Below are 15,568 nucleotides of genomic sequence, written 5' to 3'. Positions count from 1 at the left end.
TTGCGTGCACAACACGGTATTTTATTACTGTTTTAACTGACACTTCTAAACCCTCAAAAAAACAACAACAACAAAAAAAAAAAACTACTAAGGGGAAGAACTAACTAATTTTAAAACAGCAGGGTAAGCTCCCTCTGCCCACCAGTTGCTACAATTCTTCCACATCCTGCTGAGCTGCTGCCTCCTTCCAGTGTAGTTAGTTTGAGTGTATGGGCCTCCTGCAAAATTGAACAGGTCTCCTGGCAAAGATGAGAATGGGCTCAGGTGAGGCAGGTTCACTGTCAGCACTAACACATCATTTATCAGTGACGTTTGGTGTTGGAAAGATCTCAAACCAGACCAGAGTCACTGACTCTCAGCAAAGACACTGCAAGTGCCTTTGAAAATCAGGTCTAAGTTGTATTGGACAGCTGAAACCTCCTTGCTGGGGCTCATCAGCTACTTCTGACAGTGCTGGCTCAGCTGAATCAGAGAATCAGCTTCCAGCTTTCTGGATTCAGTGGTCCCTGTTTGGAGAGAAACAGAAAAGAAAATGACCAGGTTTTTAACCCCCAGAGAGTCTCCGATGTGTTAAAAAAACGAACACCTGAAGAGGCTCATGTGAAATAGACTGACATGGAGAGCACTCTCCAACTCCACTGTCATCAGAGGGCTTACTGAATTCTAGAATCATTTTGATTGGGAAAGGCCTCTGAGATCATCAAATCTAACTGCTAACCAGCTCTCCCATGTTCACCACTGAGCCATGCCCCTAAGTGCCACATCTCTGTGTTTTTATATACCTCCAGTGATGGTGACTTCACCACTTCCCAGGCCATCCTGTGTCTCTGCAAAGCAAAGCTGACCCTACCAAGTCAGTCAAGGGCCAGGATCACAGCTGCCTTCCTGGCTCTTGATTATTAGCTTAAACAGCCCTAATATCCCTAACTGCACTTGATCTCCAGTGTGCAGTGGGAATGAGACTTTATCCCCGGCCTGTTTCATCACCCACTTACTCAGAGGCTGTTCTGCCGGGAGCAGGGGCAGGAGGGGCCGGAGCGCTGGCCGCGGAAAGCCGAGCTGTCCCCAGCTGTCCCGGGATACAGCAGGGGAGGGTGCCGGGCAGGAATTCCGCCCCACTAAAAATAGCGGCCCCGGGGGTGCTGCAGTGCCGGGGACCCCCGGCGGGCAGGGGGCACGGCGTGCGGGCACCGCTCAGAGCACACTGCCTTCCCCGGGCGTCAGCCCTGCCCCGCTCCCCCCGGCGCTTGGAGAAACCCTCGTGTCCCCCGCCCCGAACCGACCCCTCCGCCCGCGGGGAGAGGGGCAGGAGGAGCGCGGGTGCCGCTCCGAGGGGCTCCCCCAGACACTGCACGGCTCGCCCTTCCTCTTCCCGGGGATTTATTTTGGGCGCTGCCGAGCGGGGCCGGGCTCCAAGGGGCTGCATCGGGTTTCTGCCTCCCTCCCCCGACTTCGGCAGAGGAAGTTTTGCCCCGCCGAGGAGAACGGGGCCAGGGGGCGGAGGGGGGGGCGGGACACGCCGCTTGGCAGCACAGGTGAGGGGCTCTGGCTGCTCTTGGGGTGGGGGGCCGGCGCCGGGGGAGGGAGGGAGGGAGGGAGGGAGGGAGGGGGTGGGCGCCGTCCCACGCCCCGGGGCAGGGCAGCAGGGCTGGGCGGCAGCGGCGCGGGCTCTGCCTGTTCCTGCTGAGGGAACCCGATCCCCCCTTTGCCCTCCGTGCCCCCCGTTAGCGGGAACCCGATCCCCCCTGTGCCCCCCGTGCTCCCGGCCGGCGCTCGGCGCTCCCGCGACGGCAGCAACAGGCTGCGGGGCTGGGGCCGGGCCCCGCGGCCAGAGCCGCCCCTGCGGTACGGGGTGGGAGCGGCTCCCCAGGCCGGGGGACAGCCCAGCTCCGGCCGGGGACACCGCTCCGCCGCCGCCGGAGAGCAGCGGTGAGCGCCTTGCCCCCGCTGTGCCCCGTGCCCTTTAGCGGAGCCGCGCTGCGGGTGATGGGGAGGGGGATGCGCGGAGCCGGGGCGCTGGAGCTGCCCCCTCCAGCCCTCCTCGCTGCCGCCAGCGTAAACCTGCCGCCTCTTCTGCAGTGACGGGGACTCGCGTCGTCCTCCTCCTCCTCCTATCCGCGGCTGCAGCTCCGCCGCTCCATCCCATTATTATTAGGGGAGGATGCGAAAAGAGAAAAACGCGAACCCAACACACCCGAGCAAACAACCCCTCCCAAGTCACGGTGCCCCCCTCCCCCCGGTCGGTGGGACTAGCAGGACCAGCTGCGCTTCCCTGGCCCTGGGGAGGGGAGGCAGAGCCGGGGAGGCGGGGGAAGGAGGGGGCCGGGCAGACACGGGGAAGATCGCTTTTGTCTCCGGCACGGCGAGCGGCGCAGGGGCTCGGTGCTGCGGCTGCCGGAGCCCCCCGCTCCCCGCTCCGCTCCCGCAGGCACCGCGGCGGCGCCGCCGGGCTCCGAGGCTCCGCGCCGGGGAGCGGGCAGCTCGCCGGCTCCTCATTTCCTCCCCCCTGCCCTTCTCCTGGTGTTATTTCTGCCTTTTCGGCGTAGAGGATCCCCCACACGCACGCACGCTGCCCCCCGCCCCAGGTTTCTTTGGGTCCGGCCGGAATTCGCGACGCTCCCGGGGATTTTCCCACCCAAGCTGGGGTCTATGAGCGGGAAGGTGATCAAGCCCAAAGAAGAGAAAGATGCTTCCAAGGGTAAGGCAGGCGCAGCCGCCCCGATAAACCGGCTCGTTCCCCGGCCCGACCGTACCGGGCCGGGAGGGGGGCACGGCTCGGGGGCAGCCCCGGCCCGGGGCACCCGGCACGGGAGGGAGCGGCGCCCGCGGTGCCCGGCGCGGCTGCGGGGGCCGCTCAATGCGGCACCGCCGGCATCGCTGCCCCCCCGTTCCCGCCGGGGAGGGGGCGGCTCCCGGCCGGGCCGGGGGTGCTCGGCGCTGCGGCGGCCCCGGCTCCGGCCAGCGGGGCGGGGACACAGCGCCCTGGAGACCTGGGGACCCCGGCCGGGGCTGGGCGCGGGGGGCTTCCCCGGCCTGCTCCGCCCCGGGCCCCGCGGCATAGCCGGGGATGCGGGGCTCCCTGCCGGGCTCCCTGCCGGGCTCCAGGGCTCCGTGCCGGGGTGCGTGGCCGGGCGCAGTGCCCGCCCGGGGTCGCACAGGTGGCGGTGTCCCCCGTGTCCATCCCCGGCGGGGCTGAGGGCGGTGCGGGGCTCGGTGTCCCCCGGGGCTCGGTGTCCCCCGGGGCTCGGTGACCCCCGTGCTCCCCGCACACCCGGGGCTGGTCTCTGGCGCCCGGGGTGGGGTGCTGTGCCGGGCCACCCCGAAGGACCAAAAGCTACTCCTTATTTACTAGTCCTAGCAAACGGACTGGGACGCTTCCCTGTCCTTTACTTTTTTAGCAGCCTGAGAGGCCGAATCAACACAATTCAACCTTTCTATTATTGATAAAAAGTTTTTTGGTTTCACGATTTTGGAAGTTTATGTTCAACGCTTTGGAGAGCTTTTAATTTTTTTTTTTTTTTTTTTATGTGAGTTTTTTTCCCCAACTGTTTTTCCCATTCCTGCTATGTTCTGTCTTATGTCCAAAACCGTAGCGTTTGCATCACTTTTTTTTTCTCAGCTACACAATCAACTTCACTACTCAGATGCGTTGCAAAACCTTTCTTTTTCCTAGATAAATGTGCTTTGCCTTTACATTATATTCTTTGAAGTTGACTTGGTTTTGATTTTCTTTTATGGTGGCCTTATTCACTATATTGCACTTTAAATAATTAATTAAGCAGTGCAGAACAAAAGATTCCCGCCTTTCTGAGGAATTATTTTGCGTGATTTAGAACTGTGTAATAATCGTAAACAAAAAGAAATTGCCATGCTTGAGCCATGCTTGCCTGAAAGCTGATTTTTAAAATCAAGCTTACGTATTTCAATTTGTGATACATTTGCAAGTTTTAATGATACACTTCATGTCTGAAATCGCCTGTGTGCAGGCTTTGGCAGATTTCAGAGCAGTGGGACAAAGGCATTTGTATCTCCGTTAATGAGTCAATGAGTGATGCCTGAGACGTGCGAGGCTGTGATGTCAGTGCTGACAGGGTACCAGAAGGTGAATATTCTGAGGCTCCCAGGAAAAGCAGTTGGTGCTGATACTCTGCTTCCAGGAGACGCTGCTACGCTCCCTGAGCTCCTATAAAAACTTTCTCTGTTATCACCAAGTGAAGAGGCAGTTTTAGGTACAGCAGGAGGAGCCGGTACATGCGTGAGGTGGTTTGTGAGTCATGGTTAGCACCTGTGAAGTGGCTTTTAGAAAGGCTCCGGGGATGCTGAGAAGGAGTTAATATTTACTAGTTCATCTATAAGGCTGCGTGGTCGTCTTTAACCTCTTGAGTTGTAGACAAAAGTAGGAAATGTTTTTTCCTCTTAACCACCTGAATTCTCTTTTGGTGATTGCAAGTGTTAATGCTCTTAAATGGGAATGATTAATTTGGCTGTAGCTTTAGTAAATCCAGGCAGCGATGGGTGGGGTTTTTTTGTTAGATTTTTTTTTTTCCCCACAATAATACAGTAATTTGTCTGGAAAGGATGGCATACCATTCTCTGCATTTTTCTGCAGCTGTGTTGTGGCACTGGACTCCCGAGAGAAAGCTCTTGGGTGCTTTCGAGTTAGTTAACCCCTCTTTCAAAGAACAACATAATCATGTTTTATATACGAGTAGCTTATTATGGTGATAGTTCATGTACCCCCGTTCTGTAAGGTAACACGATGTGGTTTAAACACCCGCTGTCAATGCAGGTGTTTGCCTAATTAATGTGGAATGCTTCTCAGTGAGAGCAGTGTCAGCTTTTCTCACTTCTGAAGCGTCCTTAGGCATTGCAGGGCCATGCATGAGGTGAGACTTTACTGTAGTTCTCTACAGAATTTGGGGAGGGCCGTGTTCGGCCCAGATGTAGGAGCTGTGCTGTGTAAGTTGTCGATAGACGTTTTCTCCATTCGGCTTTTGGGGTGGTTCCTTTTAGAAAGAATTGATTTATACAGAACCTTGAGCAGCCTTGGATTTTGGGGGGTGTAAGCACAACCCAGGGTCAATACTTAACTGCCTTGTAGTGGTTGCAGTTAAATTGCCCTTTTGTAAAGTCTGTGGTGGTGTCAGTGGAGTTCTGCAAGTCTTACAGAAGTACCAAAATTTATGGTTAATTAAAATAGTGGGGTTTTATTTATTTATTTCATTTCTTTCCTGAAGCCAAAGAGGAAGGTGCCTGCTTGCTTTAGGATGTGTTGTAAGTCCTGCCTAGAAAACCCAGTGATGACTGTGTTTGCTCAATACCTGGTTGCTTTTAACGGGGGCTGTGGACATTTGAGAATTATCTATCCTAATCTTAAATAAAGCTCATGGATTAACAGAATGAAGTCAGGGATGTGCACCTTGACTTGCTGCAAGACGCTGCATTAACTGTGAGTGTGTACCTGTAAGATTATGGCAGATTATGGCATTGATTTCTGCTCCCCCCCTGTTTTTTTCAGACTGTGTGAGAGTTGGGCAGGTGCAGGGTGCCCAGGTATCCTCCCAGCTGCCTCCCAAAGGCAGATGGGCAGTGCTGCTGCTCCAGGCTGGATGGAGGCTGTTTGGGGTAGCCAGCAGCTGGTTCCAGAGGGCAGCCTGTCCCCTCTGGGCTGGGTTTGTCGTGGGGCAGGTGTCCGTGTCTCTCCTCATGGTGCCCTGTTTCCAGGGTCGCCGGGAATGTGAGGTTTGGAGAAGAACAGCTCAGCATTCCCCACTGGTCACTGGTGGCTGGGAACAGCTCTCCTGCATTCCCAGCACAGCACTGGTCAGTCACCGGTGCTGGGAACAGCTCTGTGCTCAGGAGGTGTCCCGGGTGCATTCCCAGCACAGCAGGGCAGTTCCCACCGGGCAGATTCTTGTCCTGCCACGGAGCTGCTGTGCAGAGAGCCTCGGGTGTGCCAGGGGCACCTTCCCCAAAAGTTTTTGCCTTGCACTTTGGGCTCAGTACATCGAGGGTGTCCCCATGGGTCCTTGGGGCTGTACCGACATAACCAGTTTTGAATTAAATATTTTTTTATCTTTTATTTGGGGGAGACCTGTGGAGCAGTAGGAGAAGGTTGGGCGTTGGAAAGGGAGCTGAGACGTGCCCAAAGCCCTGTGCTTTGGACCTGGGCCTTAGAGAGCTTGTGCTGTCTGGTATTACAGCCAGGCTCTTTCCAGAGGCTGCTGTGCAATTCGTGTGGCTCCCCTGAGCAAAGCCAAGAGCTGGAGCAGAGAGTCTCAAACTAAATCTGAGGAATGGATTCATCTGCATTTGTTTTTCTTTTTACTAAGGGGATTATGTACTTTTCCCATCAAAGCAGATGCAGGGCAATCTTTTCCTGTCACTGTGCTGTCACCACGAGGAACTTGGATAGCTTTTGTCCAAAAGTCTGATAACCTCAGCCATAAGCAGTGAGAAAATGCAGACTGTATTTCCTTCTGCAGAAAGCAGAATAGGAGCATTTTTGAAGCTGAAAGCTTCTAATCTGTGAAGAGCGTCTTGAAATAGTGACAGTAACAGTGAAGACTTTGGAAGTACAGGTACTATTCTAATTCACTGACAGCAGAAAACAAAGCACTTAGAGAAATCACTTGGCAGGAAAAATAGAAGTCAGAATTTTGAGGTATCTATTACTGCTTTTCCTGGCTTTATGGGAATATAGTATAATGCAGCCTATGATTGAAAGGTCTGGAGAAAAGCTGACAAAAATAAAGAAGCTGATCTCAACAGTTATATTTCCATAGTACTGAATCATGAGAAAGTAACTTTCTTCAGGGACTTGAAGAGGAGCAGCATGTAAGCTGACCACGTCTTGGTCTGAGTCCACGGAATCAAAATTAGCAGCAAGTGCAACCCCGGGTGAGAAGGGGGAAGGGAGCACGGTGCTAACTGCCTCAAGTGCTGCTTGGCCAGCTCGGGTCACAGCCAGGGCATTTCTTTGTCTTTTTGTCAGAAATTTGGGTGCCAGTTCTTCTGCGTTTCAGACCAAAAGCCCCACCAAACTTCAGCAGCAGCTGCAGTTTAGGGTGTGAACTTGAGGATCTGTTGAGGCAGATGTTCGCCAGCAGCAAGTTGGGTCTTTTTGTGGTCAGTTGGTGCTATTGGCTTACGCATCAGAACTTGTGTTTGTATTATAAACATTTAATGACACCAGAGAGTGAGTGTTAAGCACAGTGGTTCTGTTTCGTTCACTTCACACTGGAAATCTCTGAGCCTCCTGTCTGAGATTGCAGATTTCACTTTGAATGGATGCCTGCATCGCCCACTGGAAAGTGACAGCCAAAATCTGGGCCATGGCCCATCCCATCCTGGGTATTAATGCTGCAGGTCACAATGGATACTCAGTGCTTGGCTGTGGTCCTGATCCATTCAAAACTCCCATTGGCAGCAGTGGGAGTTCTCTGTGTCTGCCTGTGGCATTGCCTCTGATTAGTGGGTGGTTGTTAATGTGCCCATGTTTGGAATATTTACAGTAACTTCCTCCTGTTATGACTCATTATCTGGGACTGGCTTTGGTGCCACAAACGACAGTAACTCTTTATAAAAGAAACATCCTTCCCTCTCAATCCCAAGACCCTCACATATGTTGATAAAACGTCAGCAGCTAAAAAGTGGAAGCAGTCTTGAGATCAAAATGCCAGCACATTCGTGCTGAGGCTCTTTAGTGATTTTCAGCGCTGAGGAAATCCAGAGTGAGGCAGGATTTTTGGGGACAAGCTCCACGCTCTGGGCTTTGTTGCAGTGTTGGTTCCCGTGTGGCTGCTGTCCATGCCAAGAAGTCATGTTGTACAGAAGGTAGTAAAAGTCATCTTTTTTTTTTGCTTCTAGAGGGAAACTTAATGATAGTTGCCTTCTTGGCAGATGCCAAATCTCATCTTCAGAGAAAAAACTCCCAGGCAGATGAAGCCTGGAGGAAGAGTAGCCCCACAGAGCATTGCAGGGCACTGCAAAGGGAGGAGCAGCAGCAGCCACAGCAGATGCACAAGAAATTGCATGGCCTGGGCTTCTGGCATCTCTGGTAGCCACCCACAGTACACTGGAGACTTGTCATTGATTGTATTTGTGCCATTTACTGAGATTTCCTGCAGGGCACTGCTCTTACCCCTGTGCTTTGGGAATTGGGTGCTGCAGGGTAGCCTCGGGTCAATGAATGGTCATTTTCTGCCTTTGTTCCTCGTTGTGTGTTAGTGCTGTAGTGTGTTGAAGAAGACACGGCTGCAGAGTCGTATGACCCGCTTCCTTAGGAGCCAAGGCAGGGCAAGTCCTGCTCCTCAGTCTCCTGCAAGCAGTGAATCCGTGCTTTTATAAAATCCTCTGTAAATCTGGAGGTGTCCTGTGTACAAACAAAACATTTTCAGTCTAAGAGGACAAGCTTTACGTCCTAGAGAACCCCTAGCTGAGCATTTTCAGACCAGGATTTTTGCTTTGTGCATTGGAGGGGAACTGCCCTGTTGGTGGCTGGATGCTCTCACAGATTCCGTGGTTTCAGATCTCCTCTGGGGGACTGAAGGTTTCTTTGCCACTCTTAACTGAGCCTGGCTCTAGGGCTTGTGTAGCCCAATCTGTTTTTCTTTCCTCAGCTACATCATTTGACCTAACGAAATTAGCTGTTTTTCCCAAAATATGCCTTGGTCAAGCTTACATGAAAATGCGTGTTAAAAACCAAAATGAGACCACTATGCTATGTATGTTATTTACAATTATCCTTTAATTTTTGTGTGTGGTATTTTTGGTAAAGGGCTTCCTTGAGTTGGCTGGTCTGGTTTCATGCTCAGTGTTTGTATTGTGTTGCTGAGTGAAATGAAGGCGAAAATAATTTGAATTGCACCCTGAGGCAGGTAACAATTCAGTTCTTTTCATGAAGAGAGTGTAAAGCGAGACTGTTCTCCACTTAATTAGTTTTGTGAGAGTGATGTCTAAGGCAAGGTCAGTGCTAAAGGAAGAAAGGGCTGGCATGGGTTGAACGCTGCTTACGTTGTTTGAATAATTAGAGCATCACTGTGGGGTGGGAGGGAGCAGAGGACAGAGATGAAGCTGGAAGAAGAGATATTCCAGAAATAGCGATCGAATTGCCATTGATCCGGGCTGCGTGACATGTGCACAGGTCAAGACTGACTAAATCTGAACTAGTGGTGCTTCGTTACCTGTGACACTGGTTGTGCTTGTAGCTGAAATGAAGGTGTATTTATAGAGATCACAATGTTCTGTGGCCCAGGGAACCTTAGATGCTTTTCAAAAGCTGGGGCTTGACATAGTTGACATCAGGCTCTCTTGGTTGCTTTAAGAATAAATTGTTTAACAAATGCTTGACATCTTCCATACATGCGCTTTTATTTGCCAGCCAATTTAGGATGAATTTCTGCAGTGTTGGTGGGCTCAGATCGGAGGCGGGCATCCTGTAATCCTGAGTGTAACTGTGTAACTCTGGCCTGGGCGTTCTGCCGGCGTTTGCCTTGGGTGTCACTTTGTAAAGTCCAGCACAGGGGATGCGGCAGCGGTGCTGAGATGCTCTGGTGGTCTCTGTATCCCTGTTGCTGTGGGAGCTGGCACTGACATCCCGGAGGTGGGATTTGCCCAGCAGCAGTCCAGTCCCCACCTGATGGCCTTCCGATCTTCTCCCCCCTCCATCCCCTGGAAGCACACTGAGCTGTTTGCTGCCAGGATTGGTGAGGCCCTTGTGGAACCTTCTGGAACCTCCTGGGATTGCTGGAAGCCTCCTGGGGCAGCTCTGTTGTCTCCTCACAGGGGACCCTGGGGACAAGCCCTGGGCAGGGACACACAGCTCGGCTGGTGACAGGGGGACAGCAAGGGCTGGTGGCATGGCCCCAGCCTCTGGTGTGACGAAGGTGTCAGGTGACTTCCCCTTCTCACTGGGCAGGAATTGGGCAGCTCCCTCTCTCTCCTGGCCCAGGTGACCATTCCCAGGTGCTGGTGGCTTGCCCAGGGACTGCACAGCAGAGGTGACAGCTGTCAGCTCTGTGGCTTCGCTCAGGTTTGACACACTGCCTTTAAATATAGGAGTTCAGGAGTTCTGAGCCACTTTTCCCCTGCCCCCGTGGCCTGTTTATTCCAATCCAGTGGTAACTAGCACTCACCTAATAGTTTTATTTTTCTGTTCATTTTGTGTATGGAATCGCAGAAGGTTCCTCACTGGAAGGGAGCACTGGAGCTGCTCCTGCTGCTGAAGCAGGATCTCCTGAGCACATCACTCAGGACTATGTCCAGGCAGCTTTTGAGTACCTTCAGGAAAGGGGAACCAGGAATTTTCAGTTTTTCCTCTTCTGTTGCAGGTGGCTTTTTGCTCAAATTTTAGAAATTTCTGGCTTTCATTAAATGAAGGGCAAAAGGGCAGGGCATTTTTTCCTTACGTAAAATGGAAAGATACAATAGAAAGAAAGTATGAAAGAACTAGAGAGGAAAGGCAGGAGAAAGGGGCAGGGGAGAAAGCCAGCAGGAGGAGGGAGCAATGCAGTGTGAGCTCCAGGTGATCCACAGCACAGCTCTGCCCACACCTGGCCCAGCACACTCTCTCCTGACCAGCAGACACACAGGGGGACACGGATTTCTTCTGATTTTGTTCTTTCAGCCACCTTCCAGCAGTTACCAAGAAGCTGGTAGGTGCCTTTCTTTTCCCTTCCATCTCCTAAGTGGCTCACTGGTACTGGCCACAGTGTTTGAGTAGCTGAGGCTGAATTTACCTCCAGACATTGTCAGTGTGCTGTCAAATTGCTTACACAGAAACATCTGTCCTTTGGATTTTACACCTGCTGTGGAGTTCTGTGCAGCTATCTTTCATGTTTAGTACACGTGTGAAATGCTTACCTTGCTCTTACATCTCAATTTGCCTAAGTTGTGCTACAGTGCTGCCTGGGAAATGATAAATATTTTTGTTGTAATTATACACAATTACACTAATATACACAATCGTATCATCTGAGCTCCTGTCACTTACACTTTGTTCCTCCCAGTGCTGCAGGAGAGTAAGAAACTAGGATGGACGCAATTGTCACTGCAAGCCATTGTCACTTCTTGTGCGGTGCAGAGCTGGAATACCTGATCCATGGAAGTCTCCCCTAGTAAAGTAAAGATGTGGAGGTATTTTTGGGAATTGTAGTATTGGTGGGACGTACAGGGGAATGCATTTCCTGAGGGAATCTTGATCTGTAGCTGTTTGAGGCCATCACGAAGTGCAGGTGCTCGTTCCTCGCCCGGGCTGCAGATGTTGGAGTGTTAATTTCTCCTGCTGTAAGGAGGAGAGGCTCTGCAGCCACGCTGGTGTACAATCAGTGCAGGTTTGTCATGTGCTCCGCTCTACGTGTGCTTCTCGTCTTGCATACCAGTGACTGAACGTTCAGAGACTGCCAAAAATAGCTGGCTGCTTTCAAGTGATTGGGCAAGGGGAGCTGGAGTGACTTTCATCTGCTGCTCTGCCCCGTGTTTGCTTTCTGAGGAAAGGATATTGGGTTTTCGTTTGTTTTGGTGGAACTCAATAAAAGGTGGTAAAAGTGAAGTAAGTCAGAAGGGATCAGATGGCAAGGCTCTTCCTCATCACCTGATGGGGAGGCTGCAGCAGCAGCAAGTCAGAAGTCTGACTCCAGCTGGAAAAAGGTTTCTGGGGTGAAGTGTGACCTGTCCCAGATCCACTCCAAGCTCAGGATGCTGCCTGGCCAGGGAGGCTGATAAAGGAGTGTCTGCTTTGGTGCTGGGGCTTGCTTGGTACCTGGCTGTTTTCCATACAGAGCTGTGTTACTTGGCCACTGGAGAGCAGCACATTTGGTTTTTTGGCTGGAAGAGGGGTTGGGGTGTTTGTTTAAGGATTGGGTTTCGTGTTGTATGTTTTTGCTTTTTTTTTTTTTTTTCTTTTTTTTCTTTTTTTGTTTTCAGATTGTCAATGCAAACCCCAGTTTTCAAGTTCTGTTTGTATAATTGTGCCTTTGGCAGGAATTTCTATCACAGGATTTCTGGGACGTTGGGAATTAGTGTAAACGAGAGTCTTTTCATGAGGGGTATCCCGTTAGTAGATGATGGAGAGGAGTGAAGGCTTTATAGGTAGTGACCAAGTAACTCCTGTACAAGGAGAGAGCAGCATGGAAGACAGGTGAAAGATAAAAATTTACTTCTTCCTGGTAGTTCATTTAAGAACAGTAGATGCTATTGTTTAGGGATGCTTAATTTAAGTGGCAGCAATTAATGAATGTAGAGGAGAAAAGAATTATGCAGAGCTGTGAAAGTTCTAGGTTCTTTTCATGGCAACTTTCAGGGTCTGAAAGTTTGAATTTGTTCCCCCAGTGGGACATAAGCAAAATTTCGTTGAGGTTACTCAGGAAAAATAGTCACACTGGAGCTATTTTAAGGAAAAAGACCTGCCAGGTTTTCCAGCCCTGTCCTTGTTCCACCCTTGGTCTGAAAAGGCCTCCTGTCAAAACTGAGATGTTTTCTCAAGACTTCTGAGTTTGATCAGAAAAATTAGTCAGGCACTTCTGAGCAATGTTAGGAAGAGATTCTGAACTATGTAACAGCTGAAAAAAAGCAGGGTTTCGAGTCAGCGCTGTGGAGGATGGCAGGAAGCTCAGTAGGGCTGTGCCTTTTGGTCTGAAGTGTATGGTTTTTATTTCACTCCACGTTTGACCATGAAGGATGAACTTTAAATTGCTTTGTGGAATGAATAAGAGGTGCCAGGCTGAGAATGGAAGTGGGGGAACGTGTGGTGCCATGGCAGGAGAAAGCAGATTCCGTGACACTTTGAATGATGGAAGATTAGCTTTGAAAAGTCTCTGGGGAGCACAAGGAAGCTGAAGGATGTAATGGAAGAGGAGGTATTATGGGCATAACTCTCGGTAGTATCAGACTCCAGTGAAAGCACACAGGTTTGACAGTCTGAAATGGTGCAGAAAAGACCTGACAGTCTGTCCTGCAAGGTGCCAAACATCTCTACTTTCCATTTACCCAAAACCTGTTAGCGCTCTGGTTTGGGATGCTGGATATTCTTGTCACACCATGTTCCCACTATCACAGATTCGTACGTTAAATGTATTTCAGAGCGAGCCATTGAGTGTGCATGAGGAAGCCTGAGTGAGTGACAAAAGGCTTATAAAAGAAATGAAGAAAACAGCAGACTCTGATCCCTGTGGTTCTGAGTGAGCTGTTTGTCAGGCAGTACCTCTGTCACTGAGAGGAGATAACATTGCTCCTCTCTCACAAAGCTGGGAAGATCACTGCTGTTAATTCATCCCTAATTCCTGCACTCAGTGTGAAACCCTGTGCTTTTGTATGGCTTTTCTTAAAGTGCTTTTGCCTCCTCTGTCAGATCTCTAATTACTGTTCTTATTGGTGTTTTAAGCTTTTTAAACTGTCCCTATGCATGGGACGGGTTGGAATAACTACTGGTAGGAGACTTTGGCAGCTCACTGGTGTTTGTTTGGGTGGCACCTTATGAAGAACAGAACCTGAGCCTCTACTGTCCTGTCAGGTTAGACTGAAACATAATTTGTGCTGCTCAGTATCAGCCTTGCTGGATCAGATCCTCAGTGGAAGTGTGATAGGTTTTGCATTTCATAGTGCTGACCGCTGTGGTGATGAACATTTTAAATATTTGCTCCTTTTTTAATCAGTTTTTTTCTTTATAAAAAGTGTGTGTGTGCGGGGGGGGGGGATTGTATTGAGTCAGTGTTCTGTGTTAAGCCTGAAGATTGCTAGAATGAGCCGTAATTTTGAGGCTTGATTCTGCAGTGTGGGATTTGTGTGTGTACAAGGAATTGCCGTGGTAATTCAGCAAGCTTAATAGAGACTGAAGCGAGTCGGAGAAACAGATCTGGTTCCTGAAATCTCATCTTGCAGCAGCAGAAAACCCTGTTGGTGAATAAAAGGGAGCAGAATCCTGTGTTTAGTTTGCATCCTCAAAGATTGCCTGGAAGATGCTGTGAACTGAAACGGTGTGGTTTGAAGTTTTGTCGTGTCCTGTGCTGGATGTCCTTGAAGGCAGCTGCTGCCTCTCCAGTTCTGCTGTATTGTGGTTGTTCGTGTTTCAAAATTTGGCTTTGGGAATTACGCTGTATAATTCAGTTTCTTGCCTTATCTTCATTTATCAGTTTCTTAGTTATGTTTTACTTGTATTCACAAGCATAAGGATTGTTGACTCAAAGGTTTTGAAGGATCATTAACACCTTGGTAAATATGGTGTGAATAAAGAGTCTTTAAAAGGTGGTGGCATCAATTTTTGACCCAGTCAAAATACCAGCACAAAGCATGGAAATGTTAGTTTTATGTGCGTTTTCTATTTGGTATTCAGATCTGCGGTGTGCTGTGTGATGTCTCAGTGTTTCACTGTGCAGAAAGAACGGCTGATGCTTTATAAATTCTACCTAATACCGCTGTGGTCAGTGAAAGTTAATTGCCAGATAAACAAGTTCTTTCTGTGGAGCATGACTGTATTTGCAGGCTCAGTACCCTGGCTGCACTGATAGAAACCAGCAGTGGGCTGGCTGGTGATCAGCTGGGCTAACACGGCCCTCGGAGCACCAGGCAGTTTGAGGCTTAGGATCAAACTGTGGCAACAAACCGGATCTGCCTTTGTTTCGGGGCTTTTAAATCTGGCAGCAGCAAAGCAGGCTGCCCTCGTGTGCCCGGCTTTATTTCCCAAGATGTAATTTATTCCTTGCTCACTGACTTGAGTAAATCAATTAAAACTTGTGTGTGTGTGTGTGTGTGTGTGTAACAGGCCTTTGACGTAAGGTAATTGATCAGGACGTGCAAACAAATGGGGGAGGCGTGGGACGGATTTTAAAGTAGAAGACCAAAACGTGATGAAGTTTCTTTTGATGTGGCGTGGTGGTAGCTGAATTCCCATCTTGTGTAGTAACAGGCTTTTCTCTGGGTGCTGCGGTGTTAAACACTCCTTTGTGCACATAACCACGTTATTTTTTTTTCAGCTTGTCCTTTTGGTAACACGTCATGCCTCCACCCTTTTCACTTCACCTGGAAGGGAGGCTAAGGATGGAAATCGCAAATGGCAAAGACCATAAGTTGCCAACCTCTTTCAGCAGGCTAACACAGTTCACTAATTCAGTATTTCTTGCACCTTGGCTACCTCTGGAAACCGTTCCCTTTTCAGTTCCTCTGTGGGGTGCTGTCCCCACAGGCTGGGATGACAAACGCGTAAATCCTTCCCGTGCTCCTCCAAATGCCTCATAACCCATAAGGACGGGCTTTAGATCAGCCTGAAGCCCTGGCGGGTGCAGCTAAAAGGGAGTGAGCGCCTTGCCAGGCTTTCCTGCAGAGAAAAGGTTCTCCCTTACCCCAGAACGGGCCATGGGGGTGTGGGCACTGCTCACACGGCGTGTCTGCTGCCCGAGCGAGCGCGTCTGCCTGAGAAGGGGCAGGAGAACCAGCCCCTGCCAACCACCCAGCCTTCCGCTTCATCTCTTCGTGGTATTTTTAGAGTTGTGATAGTTCCTTGTTCTTGTTTTTCCTCCCCAGAAAAATGATACCTTGGCTCCAGCAGCGTGTGAGCTATTGGGAATTGATGAGC

The 15,568-nt window shown here is 50.4% G+C and overlaps 1 protein-coding gene across 4 annotated transcripts in view; it reads left to right on the top strand.

Annotated features, from left to right (window-relative positions):
• Positions 1-1,510: 1,510 nt before the first annotated feature.
• FGF13 (fibroblast growth factor 13) overlaps positions 1,511-15,568 on the top strand; it is a 212,055-nt gene continuing 197,997 nt past the window's right edge. Inside the window, exon 1 of one of the 4 annotated variants that reach the window (XM_066182205.1) lies at positions 1,511-1,535. Coding sequence is in view for 2 of the 4 variants with exons in the window: in XM_066182202.1 (XP_066038299.1) it covers positions 2,650-2,698 (49 nt within the window). In the remaining 2 variants the exon portion in view is untranslated. Of the gene's footprint in view, positions 1,536-2,575; positions 2,699-4,208; positions 4,230-15,568 lie in introns of those variants that run through there. The other 3 variants (XM_066182202.1, XM_066182208.1, XM_066182206.1) reach the window with 3 other exon arrangements.

The sequence above is a fragment of the Chamaea fasciata genome, unplaced genomic scaffold, assembly GCF_029207755.1.
Source record: "Chamaea fasciata isolate MVZ Bird 193981 ecotype frontalis unplaced genomic scaffold, bChaFas1.0.hap1 SCAF_4, whole genome shotgun sequence".
NCBI classification, from domain to species: domain Eukaryota; kingdom Metazoa; phylum Chordata; class Aves; order Passeriformes; family Sylviidae; genus Chamaea; species Chamaea fasciata.
This window is presented reverse-complemented; position numbering and strand designations above follow the sequence as displayed.